This window comes from Ambystoma mexicanum, chromosome 1q (assembly GCF_040938575.1).
Source record: "Ambystoma mexicanum isolate Mex_15411 chromosome 1q, UKY_AmexF1_1, whole genome shotgun sequence".
NCBI lineage: Eukaryota > Metazoa > Chordata > Amphibia > Caudata > Ambystomatidae > Ambystoma > Ambystoma mexicanum.
The window spans coordinates 1,531,183,095-1,531,196,169 of NC_090922.1; the positions used below are offsets into that span (position 1 = coordinate 1,531,183,095).

The 13,075-nt window shown below is 46.4% G+C and overlaps 2 protein-coding genes across 2 annotated transcripts; both read right to left on the reverse strand.

Annotated features, from left to right (window-relative positions):
- Positions 1 to 304: 304 nt before the first annotated feature.
- On the reverse strand, positions 305 to 4,023 carry LOC138563361 (uncharacterized). The gene is made up of 3 exons (XM_069642843.1): positions 1,200 to 4,023; positions 996 to 1,106; positions 305 to 515 (listed from the first exon to the last, which is right to left on the reverse strand). The coding sequence occupies exon 1, from the start codon at positions 4,021 to 4,023 to the stop codon at positions 1,936 to 1,938; it is 2,088 nt and encodes a 695-aa protein (XP_069498944.1). The 3' UTR covers positions 305 to 515; positions 996 to 1,106; positions 1,200 to 1,935.
- Positions 4,024 to 5,367: 1,344 nt separating this feature from the next.
- LOC138563362 (uncharacterized) lies at positions 5,368 to 9,086 on the reverse strand. Its single transcript, XM_069642844.1, has 3 exons — positions 6,263 to 9,086; positions 6,059 to 6,169; positions 5,368 to 5,578 (listed from the first exon to the last, which is right to left on the reverse strand). The coding sequence occupies exon 1, from the start codon at positions 9,084 to 9,086 to the stop codon at positions 6,999 to 7,001; it is 2,088 nt and encodes a 695-aa protein (XP_069498945.1). The 3' UTR covers positions 5,368 to 5,578; positions 6,059 to 6,169; positions 6,263 to 6,998.
- Between the last annotated feature and the right edge of the window lie 3,989 nt (positions 9,087 to 13,075).

Genomic DNA, 13,075 nt, shown 5'->3' on the forward strand with positions numbered 1-13,075 from the left:
ACCTGGGGTAGACCAAGCTGCGAGTCACACCTGGGGTGGACCAGGCTGTGAGTCACACCTGGGGTAGACCAAGCTGCGAGTAACAACTGGGGTAGACTAGGCTTCGAGTCACACCTGGGGTAGACCAAGCTGCGAGTCACACCTGGGGTAGACCAGGCTGCGAGTAACACCTGGGGTAGACCAGGCTTTGAGTCACGAGAAAATAGAAGAGGACCCAAAAAGTGGGGCCCTCCCGTCCCCTGCACACTGTTTACTGATGCCACATAGGGCCTTCAAATATATGGATATAGATATATAACAGCAGTTTGTTAGTTGAGCATATAACAATTTATTTGGCAAAGAGGAAAACAAAATTTGCCAAAAGGCACATTCTGTTGTACAAAGTAATTCGTGACGTTTAACATATTAAAACAAATTGCGAAGAAGCAATAAATGATGGAGAGGTGATGCTGTCCAATTGTGGAGTGGCCGACGCGTTTCGAGGGTAACCTCTTCTTCATAAGGGCCCAATTGAACTGTTGACAACATTTCAAGGAGACAAAAAGTAAAATCTTTTATTTTATTTCCATAACAGTCAAGGACTGACTGACAAGCTGTACATAACTCGGGATGCTAGCGAGATGGTGAAGAGCAGAATACTGGAGATCTAGTATGGTGAAAAGAGTGAACTAACAGATCAAAGAGAAACACTCTATACTAATAGCTAAACACATAACAAAGGAGATGTATTGTGTGAGATCCACCTACATGGTGGGATCTAGAAAATGGCGTGATGAAGAGTCAGACAGATCGAGATAAGCCAAAAGCGGTAGTGGGTTCTAAATAGCAAGGACCACCCTTGAATAGTGAAAAAGCTGAGTCAATATGGGGAGCGTGTTTAAGAAAAAACCATACCCCTCCTGTGGACGGAGAAAGAATAACTCCAAAAGAGCGCTACTGAATAAAATAAATAATACTTAAAATAAACCGGAATTGGTTTTAAAGAATGCACTCACTCGAGTTGCGGGACGAGTAGCCAAGGCAACAGGGGCATCCGTGTGGTCAACAAGTATTCGAAACAATTATACGATGCAGGGCATCTGCAAAGAGACACGTACTGCTGGCACCTAAGTGGGGACATATACATTTCTGTTATACTGGAGAAAAATAAACCTGGGGTCTCCCAACCGGGCAAAGGGACCCAAGTAGCGGTAGCTTACCTGTACAGTGCGGGGAACACTGTTAGTGGAAACTGAAACCGGCAGGCAGTGGCTCCGCGCGGTCGTAACCTAGGGAACGAGCTGTGCTGGGGACACGCCGTCAGACGTAGAAAGGAAACTAAATAATAAACATAGAAAAGGGCATAGAAGCCGGTGAGTGAGGAATATGGAGGCCATCATGCAATGGCGCATAGTGCAAGCGTACTCATAGGGACTGACCAGAGATCAGGATAAATAAGAAAAGTAGAGTTAATATGTTCCATAATGAAACATAAGAATTCTGGTGTTCACCATCGCAACGCATTTTATAATTTTGGTTCTAATGGAACAGAAATTTGTGAATAGTACAATAATCGTTACAGTCATGATAGATAGCACAAATGGTACATGCAGTTTACTCTTAATAGTCCAAAACAAATCATGTAGAGTCATGAGGCTACTCATTATATAGTGAGACAAGTATAATTCAATGGCAAGGGGATAAAAGATTGCGATGTAGCCTATTACTCATACAAGGTTCGAACGAATGGAGAGATGGTTCAATTGGTCATTCGTGAACAGGTGCAAACATTTAAGTGAATATAGGCAAGTCAAACATAGGAAAATACAGTTCCCTTGAAGAAAACATCAAAGTCACAACACTTGTAATGACAAAGAAAAAAATTTTTTTTAAGGTCCGGGATACTGACACTTGTGTATAGTAGTTGGCGATGTAACATGTGAGTTTCACAATTCACTATAGAAAGCAACTCAAAGAGAATTCATCATTCAGACCCTTAGGTTGCAAAGTGTCAAGTGTGTGGATCCAGTACTTCTCTCGCTGTGACAACAGGGATTGGTAATTGCCACCTCTGTGTGGACGTTTGACAATTTCTATGACTTGAAATTTAATTTGTGCAATCGTATGTTGGAATTCGATGAAGTGCCTTGCCACTGGGGATCTGAGATTCTTACATCTGATGGTGGATTTGTGTTCTGACCATCTTTCTTTGACGGGTCTTGTGGTTTGTCCTATGTATAATTTACCACAGGGACATTTCAATGAGTAGATGACACCTGCGGAGAGGCAGGTGGAAAAGTCTCTGATTTTGAATTTCTTCCCAGTTTGTGGGTGAGATATCGTTTCACCTTTTATAACATTGTTACAGTTCGTACAGTTCAAGCAGGGAAAGGTACCCTTCTTTATGGTACTCAGTACAAGTTGTTTGTCTTTAGGAGGTCTTTCCGCTCTCACTAGTTTATCTTTGAGATTATGTCCACGTTTAAAGGCCATCATTGGTGCTTTGGGAAATAATTTCAGGAGAGAGGGATCATTGTGTAGTATGGTCCAATTTTTACGCAGAGTTTTGCTGATTTGGAAACTCTGTCGTGAGTACTTTGAAATGTAGAGTAGCGGTGTGGACTTATCCTTGACTTTAGGGATGCGTAGTTGTTCCTTCGTGAAGGTCTCTGATCTGTTGCGGGCTTCTCCTGTGATAGTATCTGGATACCCCCTAGATCCAAATCGTTCAACTAGAAATGAACATTCTGAGTCAAGGCCTGCTGGGTCTGAGATAATTCTCTTCAATCTTAACATTTGACTGAATGGTAGGCTTTTGAGCATGGGTTTAGGATGGAAACTGCTGAAATGTAAAAGATTATTCACGTCTGTTGGTTTATGGTACACCGTGGTGTCGATGTGACCCTCTTTGATCTGTAAGCTCACATCCAAAAAATGTAATGAAGGGTCCCCTACTTCCATTGTGAATTTGATTGTGTTGTTCACTGAATTCAGATGTTCCAAAAAAAGATCCAATTCATCTCGTGTACCACACCAGATACCGAAGATATCATCTATATAACGTTTCCAGGTCAAGATTTTAAATGACCAAAATGGGTGATCCAACACGTTTTCTTTTTCAAATTTATACATGTAGGTGTTAGCATAAACCGGAGCCATGGCCGACCCCATTGAAGTACCTGATGATTGTACATAGTATTGGCCCTGAAATCTAAAGTAACTGTTGTGAAGAATTATTTCCAGTAATTCCACAATAAATTCTTTGTTCCCTCTTATATGTTCATGATTCAACAGGAGCCAGAGTACAGCATCAACCCCTTCGATGTGGGGAATAGAGGTGTAAAGGCTGCATACATCCATACTAAAGAGAATGCAGCTAGTGTCCAGGGCTATGATTTCTTGTAGACAGTTGAGGAAGTCTGTAGTGTCCTTCAGGTAGGTTGGTATTTCCTGGATTAAAGGTTGAAGTAAACGATCCACATAGATGGCCAATGGGTCAAATATGCTATCAGTTCCCGCAACTATTGGTCTGAGTGGCGGATTAATGTTGTCTTTATGAACCTTTGGTAAGCCATAGAACACAGGCGTGATTGGATATTTGTTTATAAGGAACTGACTTGTTTTTGAATCAATCCAGTTGTTTTCCAAAGCATTGTCAATAGCTTTCTGGATGATGGCTTTGATTCTAAGTAGTGGATCATTATCAAGTTTTGTGTAAGTAACGGTGTCGTTAAGTAGTTCCAGACATCTCCGTGTGTAGTAGGATGAATCCATGATCACGATTGCCCCACCCTTATCCGCAGGTTTGATAGTTAAATCTTCATCTTTAGCCAGCTGTTCAACATGTTCAAGTTGGCTATTCTTAATATTAACTGGTTTAGTGCTATGGTAATTAATTCTTTTGAGGTCATTAATGACACTCTTCTCGAAGAGATCCAAGATCGAATTTTGAATCTGAGGGTCGAGAGTACTCTTGGGGCGCATCTGTAGGATGTCATCCTCTAGGGCCTGTGATTCTGTATCCAAATCGGATTCGAAAAACATCTTCAATCTTAATTTCCTCAACAATCTGTGAAGACAGATTTTTTCTTCAAATAGTGATGTGTTGCAAGTAGGAACAAAGGAAAGACCACGGTTTAAGATATCAAGTTGGCCACTCGTCAGGTTTTTGCTTGATAGGTTGATGACTAGATTTTCACTTATTTGTATCTTCCTTTTTGTGTTTTTCTTGCCTCGTCGTGTTTTTCTTTTTCTTTTTGTCTGTCTCTCAGGCCTAAAAAAACACCTGTGGTACTAGCAACTGTCCCAGATTGAGATGGTGTAAGGTGGGGAATTGTGGTCCCAGGTGTTGGTACTTGCTGTGGAATTTGTTCTTGTGACTGGTCTTTCGGTATTGGTTCTCCCACACTGCTACTACTACTATCACTCCCTGAGTTGGAGTTGTTAAGATTATTAGCTCGACTTCTGCTGGCGTTTCTGTGATGGTAAAACTCCTGCCAGGTATACACGATATCGTTCAAATAATCGAACGTATCGCGTTTAAACTTACGAAGTTTCCTTTGTTCTATGTCTGCTTTGTAATTGCTCAATTTGGAATTGATATCTTCCAAAAGTTGTGTCAGATCCTCTTTTGACTTGAATTCTGAAAGCTGTATTGTCAGTGCTTCTATGTCTTTGTCGATGGATGTCAATGACTTGGAAAGTTCCTCAATCGTAAGTAAGATCAAGTCAAGTGAACACTTGTTCAGAATTTGATCCCATTTAGCAACAAATGCTTTGCTCTCGCTGCAGAGTGTAGGTCTCAAATATACCCTCAATCCTCTAGGGATTCTCTGTGATTTGTAATATTCCACTAGGGTACTGGCATGTAATTTCTGCGATATCTCGCGTCTAATGAGTTTTTCTAATTGAAAGATTATTTTGTCTGGGCTGACTTTACTCTGTAAAGATTGGTCTGTATCCTTGATGAGAGCTAATATGCGTTTAGCTTCTTCCGCATCAAATGCAAGTGTAGTTGCGTGTTTATCTGTGATCTCGTTGATGCGAGAAAATGACATATTTATAATGAACAAGGTTTATATCAGGGTGCTACCCACTTGGTACGTGCCACACTGGAAGACCAGTACATATGGAGAAAACAAAAATGCTGACAGTGGTGCACACCTGGTAACAATTGATATAGAAATTCAAATCATCATTATATGTACAGAAGAGCTGGTTTAAGAATTTAAAGGTGCGGGGGAGGAAAAAAGGCCTTGGCACAAAGCCTAAATCAGAAAAGAGAAAATAGAAGAGGACCCAAAAAGTGGGGCCCTCCCGTCCCCTGCACACTGTTTACTGATGCCACATAGGGCCTTCAAATATATGGATATAGATATATAACAGCAGTTTGTTAGTTGAGCATATAACAATTTATTTGGCAAAGAGGAAAACAAAATTTGCCAAAAGGCACATTCTGTTGTACAAAGTAATTCGTGACGTTTAACATATTAAAACAAATTGCGAAGAAGCAATAAATGATGGAGAGGTGATGCTGTCCAATTGTGGAGTGGCCGACGCGTTTCGAGGGTAACCTCTTCTTCATAAGGGCCCAATTGAACTGTTGACAACATTTCAAGGAGACAAAAAGTAAAATCTTTTATTTTATTTCCATAACAGTCAAGGACTGACTGACAAGCTGTACATAACTCGGGATGCTAGCGAGATGGTGAAGAGCAGAATACTGGAGATCTAGTATGGTGAAAAGAGTGAACTAACAGATCAAAGAGAAACACTCTATACTAATAGCTAAACACATAACAAAGGAGATGTATTGTGTGAGATCCACCTACATGGTGGGATCTAGAAAATGGCGTGATGAAGAGTCAGACAGATCGAGATAAGCCAAAAGCGGTAGTGGGTTCTAAATAGCAAGGACCACCCTTGAATAGTGAAAAAGCTGAGTCAATATGGGGAGCGTGTTTAAGAAAAAACCATACCCCTCCTGTGGACGGAGAAAGAATAACTCCAAAAGAGCGCTACTGAATAAAATAAATAATACTTAAAATAAACCGGAATTGGTTTTAAAGAATGCACTCACTCGAGTTGCGGGACGAGTAGCCAAGGCAACAGGGGCATCCGTGTGGTCAACAAGTATTCGAAACAATTATACGATGCAGGGCATCTGCAAAGAGACACGTACTGCTGGCACCTAAGTGGGGACATATACATTTCTGTTATACTGGAGAAAAATAAACCTGGGGTCTCCCAACCGGGCAAAGGGACCCAAGTAGCGGTAGCTTACCTGTACAGTGCGGGGAACACTGTTAGTGGAAACTGAAACCGGCAGGCAGTGGCTCCGCGCGGTCGTAACCTAGGGAACGAGCTGTGCTGGGGACACGCCGTCAGACGTAGAAAGGAAACTAAATAATAAACATAGAAAAGGGCATAGAAGCCGGTGAGTGAGGAATATGGAGGCCATCATGCAATGGCGCATAGTGCAAGCGTACTCATAGGGACTGACCAGAGATCAGGATAAATAAGAAAAGTAGAGTTAATATGTTCCATAATGAAACATAAGAATTCTGGTGTTCACCATCGCAACGCATTTTATAATTTTGGTTCTAATGGAACAGAAATTTGTGAATAGTACAATAATCGTTACAGTCATGATAGATAGCACAAATGGTACATGCAGTTTACTCTTAATAGTCCAAAACAAATCATGTAGAGTCATGAGGCTACTCATTATATAGTGAGACAAGTATAATTCAATGGCAAGGGGATAAAAGATTGCGATGTAGCCTATTACTCATACAAGGTTCGAACGAATGGAGAGATGGTTCAATTGGTCATTCGTGAACAGGTGCAAACATTTAAGTGAATATAGGCAAGTCAAACATAGGAAAATACAGTTCCCTTGAAGAAAACATCAAAGTCACAACACTTGTAATGACAAAGAAAAAAATTTTTTTTAAGGTCCGGGATACTGACACTTGTGTATAGTAGTTGGCGATGTAACATGTGAGTTTCACAATTCACTATAGAAAGCAACTCAAAGAGAATTCATCATTCAGACCCTTAGGTTGCAAAGTGTCAAGTGTGTGGATCCAGTACTTCTCTCGCTGTGACAACAGGGATTGGTAATTGCCACCTCTGTGTGGACGTTTGACAATTTCTATGACTTGAAATTTAATTTGTGCAATCGTATGTTGGAATTCGATGAAGTGCCTTGCCACTGGGGATCTGAGATTCTTACATCTGATGGTGGATTTGTGTTCTGACCATCTTTCTTTGACGGGTCTTGTGGTTTGTCCTATGTATAATTTACCACAGGGACATTTCAATGAGTAGATGACACCTGCGGAGAGGCAGGTGGAAAAGTCTCTGATTTTGAATTTCTTCCCAGTTTGTGGGTGAGATATCGTTTCACCTTTTATAACATTGTTACAGTTCGTACAGTTCAAGCAGGGAAAGGTACCCTTCTTTATGGTACTCAGTACAAGTTGTTTGTCTTTAGGAGGTCTTTCCGCTCTCACTAGTTTATCTTTGAGATTATGTCCACGTTTAAAGGCCATCATTGGTGCTTTGGGAAATAATTTCAGGAGAGAGGGATCATTGTGTAGTATGGTCCAATTTTTACGCAGAGTTTTGCTGATTTGGAAACTCTGTCGTGAGTACTTTGAAATGTAGAGTAGCGGTGTGGACTTATCCTTGACTTTAGGGATGCGTAGTTGTTCCTTCGTGAAGGTCTCTGATCTGTTGCGGGCTTCTCCTGTGATAGTATCTGGATACCCCCTAGATCCAAATCGTTCAACTAGAAATGAACATTCTGAGTCAAGGCCTGCTGGGTCTGAGATAATTCTCTTCAATCTTAACATTTGACTGAATGGTAGGCTTTTGAGCATGGGTTTAGGATGGAAACTGCTGAAATGTAAAAGATTATTCACGTCTGTTGGTTTATGGTACACCGTGGTGTCGATGTGACCCTCTTTGATCTGTAAGCTCACATCCAAAAAATGTAATGAAGGGTCCCCTACTTCCATTGTGAATTTGATTGTGTTGTTCACTGAATTCAGATGTTCCAAAAAAAGATCCAATTCATCTCGTGTACCACACCAGATACCGAAGATATCATCTATATAACGTTTCCAGGTCAAGATTTTAAATGACCAAAATGGGTGATCCAACACGTTTTCTTTTTCAAATTTATACATGTAGGTGTTAGCATAAACCGGAGCCATGGCCGACCCCATTGAAGTACCTGATGATTGTACATAGTATTGGCCCTGAAATCTAAAGTAACTGTTGTGAAGAATTATTTCCAGTAATTCCACAATAAATTCTTTGTTCCCTCTTATATGTTCATGATTCAACAGGAGCCAGAGTACAGCATCAACCCCTTCGATGTGGGGAATAGAGGTGTAAAGGCTGCATACATCCATACTAAAGAGAATGCAGCTAGTGTCCAGGGCTATGATTTCTTGTAGACAGTTGAGGAAGTCTGTAGTGTCCTTCAGGTAGGTTGGTATTTCCTGGATTAAAGGTTGAAGTAAACGATCCACATAGATGGCCAATGGGTCAAATATGCTATCAGTTCCCGCAACTATTGGTCTGAGTGGCGGATTAATGTTGTCTTTATGAACCTTTGGTAAGCCATAGAACACAGGCGTGATTGGATATTTGTTTATAAGGAACTGACTTGTTTTTGAATCAATCCAGTTGTTTTCCAAAGCATTGTCAATAGCTTTCTGGATGATGGCTTTGATTCTAAGTAGTGGATCATTATCAAGTTTTGTGTAAGTAACGGTGTCGTTAAGTAGTTCCAGACATCTCCGTGTGTAGTAGGATGAATCCATGATCACGATTGCCCCACCCTTATCCGCAGGTTTGATAGTTAAATCTTCATCTTTAGCCAGCTGTTCAACATGTTCAAGTTGGCTATTCTTAATATTAACTGGTTTAGTGCTATGGTAATTAATTCTTTTGAGGTCATTAATGACACTCTTCTCGAAGAGATCCAAGATCGAATTTTGAATCTGAGGGTCGAAAGTACTCTTGGGGCGCATCTGTAGGATGTCATCCTCTAGGGCCTGTGATTCTGTATCCAAATCGGATTCGAAAAACATCTTCAATCTTAATTTCCTCAACAATCTGTGAAGACAGATTTTTTCTTCACCTGGGGTAGACAAGGCTATGAGTCACACCTGGGGCAGTCGAGGCTGTGAGTCACACCTGGGGTAGACCAGGCTATGAGTCACACCTGGGGTAGACCAGGCTGCGAGTCACACCTGGGGTAGACCACGGTAGACCTAGACCAGGCTGCGAGTCACACCTGGGGTAGACCAGGCTGCGAGTCACACCTGGGGTAGACAAGGCTATAAGTCACACCTGGGGTAGACCAGGCTGCGAGTCACACCTGGGGTACACCAAGCTGCGAGTCACACCTGGGGTAGACCAGGCTGCGAGTCACACCTGGGGTAGATCAGGCTGCATGTCACACCTGGAGTAGACCAGGCTATGATTCACACCTGGGGTCGACTAGGCTGCGAGTCACACCTGGGGTAGACCAGGCTCTGAGTCACTCCTGGGGTAGACCAGGCTATGATTCACACCTGGGGTAGACCAGGCTGCGAGTCACACCTGGGGTAGACCAGGCTGTGAGTCACACCTGGGGTAGACCAAGCTGCGAGTCACACCTAGGGTAGACCAAGCTGCGAGTCACATCTGGGCTAGACCAGGCTGTGAGTCACACCTGGGATAGAAAAAGCTGCGAGTAACACCTGGGGTAGACCAGGCTTTGAGTCACACCTGGGGTAGACCAGGCTGTCAGTCACACCTGGGGTAGACCACGGTAGACCTAGACCAGGCTGCGAGTCACAGCTGCAGTAGACCAGGCTGCAAGTCACACCTGGGGTAGACCAGGCTATGAGTCACACCTGGAGTAGACCAGTCTATGATTCACACCTGGGGTCGACCAGGCTGCGAGTCACACCTGGGGTAGACCAGGCTGTGAGTCACTCCTGGGGTAGACCAGGCTATGATTCACACCTGGGTAGACCAGGCTGCGAGTCACACCTGGAGTAGACCAGGCTGAGAGTCACTCCTGGGGTAGACCAGGCTGTGAGTCACACCTGGGGTAGACCAAGTTGCGAGTCACACCTGGGGTAGACCAAGCTGCGAGTCACACCTGGGGTAGACCAGGCTGTGAGTCACACCCGGGGTAGACCAAGCTGTGAGTCACACCCGGGGTAGACCAAGCTGAGAGTCACACTTGGGGTAGACCAAGCTGTGAGTCACATCCGGGGTAGACCAAGCTGTGAGTCACACCTGGGGTAGACCAGGCTGTGAGTCACACCCGGGGTAGACCAAGCTGTGAGTCACACCCGGGGTAGACCAAGCTGTGAGTCACACCTAGGGTAGACCAGGCTGCGAGTCACACCTGGGGTAGACCAGGCTGTGAGTCACACCCAGGGTAGACCAGGCTGTGAGTCACACCTGTGGTAGACCAAGCTGCGAGTCACACCCGGGGTAGACCAGGCTGTGAGTCACACCTGGGGTAGACCAGGCTGCGAGTCACACCTGTGGTAGACCAGGCTGCGAGTCACACCCGAGGTAGACCAAGCTGTGAGTCACACCTGGGGTAGACCAAGCTGAGAGTCACACTTGGGGTAGACCAAGCTGTGAGTCTCACCTGGGGTAGACCAGGCTGCGAGTCACACCTAGGGAAGACCAGGCTGTGAGTCACTCCTGGTGTGGACCAGGCAACGAGTCACACCTGGGTAGGCTGCGAGTCACACCTGGGGTAGTCCAAGCTGCAAGTCACACCTGGGGTAGACCAGGCTGCGAGCCACACCTGGGGTAGACCAGGCTGCGAGTCACACCTGGGGTAGACCAAGCTGCGAGTCACACCTGGGTAGACCAAGCTGCGAGTTACACCTGGTGTAGAACAGGCTGTGAGTCACACCTGGGGTAGACCATGCTGCAAGTCACTCCTGGGGTAGACCAGGCTGTGAGTCACACCTGGGGTAGACCAAGCTGTGAGTCACACCTGGGGTAGACCAGGCTGCAAGTCACACCTGGGGTAGAACAGGCTGTGAGTCACACCTGGGATAGACCAGACTGCGAGTCACACCTGGGTAGACCACGGTAGACATAGACCAGGCTATGAGTCACACCTGGGGTAGACCAGGCTGCGAGTCACACCTGGGGTAGACCAGGCTGCAAGTCACACCTGTGGTAGACCAGGCTGTGAGTCACTCCTGGGGTAGACCAGGCTGCGAGTCACACCTGGGGTAGACCAGGCTGCTAGTCACACCTGGGGTACACCAGGCTGCGAGTCACACCTGGGGTAGATCAGGCTGCGTGTCAGACCTGGGGTAGACCAGGCTGCGAGTCACACCTGGGGTGGACCAAGCTGAGAGTCACACCTGGGGTAGACCAGGCTGTGAGTCACACCTGGGGTAGACCAGGCTGCGAGTCACACCTGGGGTAGACCAGGCTGCGAGTCACACCTGGGGTAGACCAAGCTGCGAGTCACACCTGGGTAGACCAAGCTGCGAGTTACACATGGTGTAGACCAGGCTGTGAGTCACACCTGGGGTAGACCATGCTGCAAGTCACAACCGGGGTAGACCAAGCTGTGAGTCACTCCTGGGGTAGACCAGGCTGCGAGTCACACATTGGGGTAGACCAGGCTGCGAGTCACACCTGGGGTAGATCAGGCTGCGTGTCAGACCTGGGGTAGACCAGGCTGCGAGTCACACCTGGGGTGGACCAAGCTGAGAGTCACACCTGGGGTATACCAGGCTGTGAGTCACACCTGGGGTAGACCAGGCTGCGAGTCACACCTGGGGTACACCAGGCTGTGAGTCACACCTGGGGTAGACCAAGCTGCGAGTCACACCTGGGTAGACCAAGCTGCGAGTTAGACCTGGTGTAGACCAGGCTGTGAGTCACACCTGGGGTAGACCATGCTGCAAGTCACACCCGGGGTAGACCAAGCTGTGAGTCACACCCGGGGTAGACCAAGCTGTGAGTCCCACCTGGGGTAGACCAGGCTGCGAGTCACACCTGGGGTAGACCAGGCTGTGAGTCACACCTGGGGTAGACCAGGCTGTGAGTCACACCCAGGGTAGACCAAGCTGCGAGTCACACCTGGGGTAGACCAAGCTGCGAGTCACACCTGGGGTAGACCAGGCTGTGAGTCACACCTGGGGTAGACCAAGCTGCGAGTCACACCTAGGGAAGACCAGGCTGTGAGTCACTCCTGGTGTGGACCAGGCTGCGAGTCACACCTGGGGTAGACCAGGCTGTGAGTCACACCTGGGGTAGACCAGGCTGCGAGTCACACCTGGGGTAGACCAAGCTGCGAGTCACACCTGGGTAGACTAAGCTGCGAGTTACACATGGTGTAGACCAGGCTGTGAGTCACACCTGGGGTAGACCATGCTGCAAGTCACAACCGGGGTAGACCAAGCTGTGAGTCACTCCTGGGGTAGACCAGGCTGCGAGTCACACATTGGGGTAGACCAGGCTGCGAGTCACACCTGGGATAGATCAGACTGCGTGTCAGACCTGGGGTAGACCAGGCTGCGAGTCACACCTGGGGTGGACCAAGCTGAGAGTCACACCTGGGGTAGACCAGGCTGTGAGTCACACCTGGGGTAGATCAGGCTGCGAGTCACACCTGGGGTACACCAGGCTCTGAGTCACACCTGTGGTAGACCACGCTGCGAGTCACACCTGGGTAGACCAAGCTGCGAGTTAGACCTGGTGTAGACCAGGCTGTGAGTCACACCTGGGGTAGACCATGCTGCAAGTCACACCCGGGGTAGACCAAGCTGTGAGTCACACCCGGGGTAGACCAAGCTGTGAGTCACACCTGGGGTAGACCAGGCTGCGAGTCACACCTGGGGTAGACCAGGCTGTGAGTCACACCTGGGGTAGACCAGGCTGTGAGTCACACCCAGGGTAGACCAAGCTGCGAGTCACACCTGGGGTAGACCAAGCTGCGAGTCACACCTGGGGTAGACCAGGCTGTGAGTCACACCTGGGGTAGACCAAGCTGCGAGTCACACCTGGGGTAGACCAAACTGTGAGTAACACCTGGGGTAGA

Bases quoted from the DNA above. Each gene is read 5' to 3' on its own strand.
- LOC138563361 (XM_069642843.1), bottom strand. From the start codon at position 4,023: ATGTTTTTCGAATCCGATTTGGATACAGAATCACAGGCCCTAGAGGAT.
- LOC138563362 (XM_069642844.1), bottom strand. From the start codon at position 9,086: ATGTTTTTCGAATCCGATTTGGATACAGAATCACAGGCCCTAGAGGAT.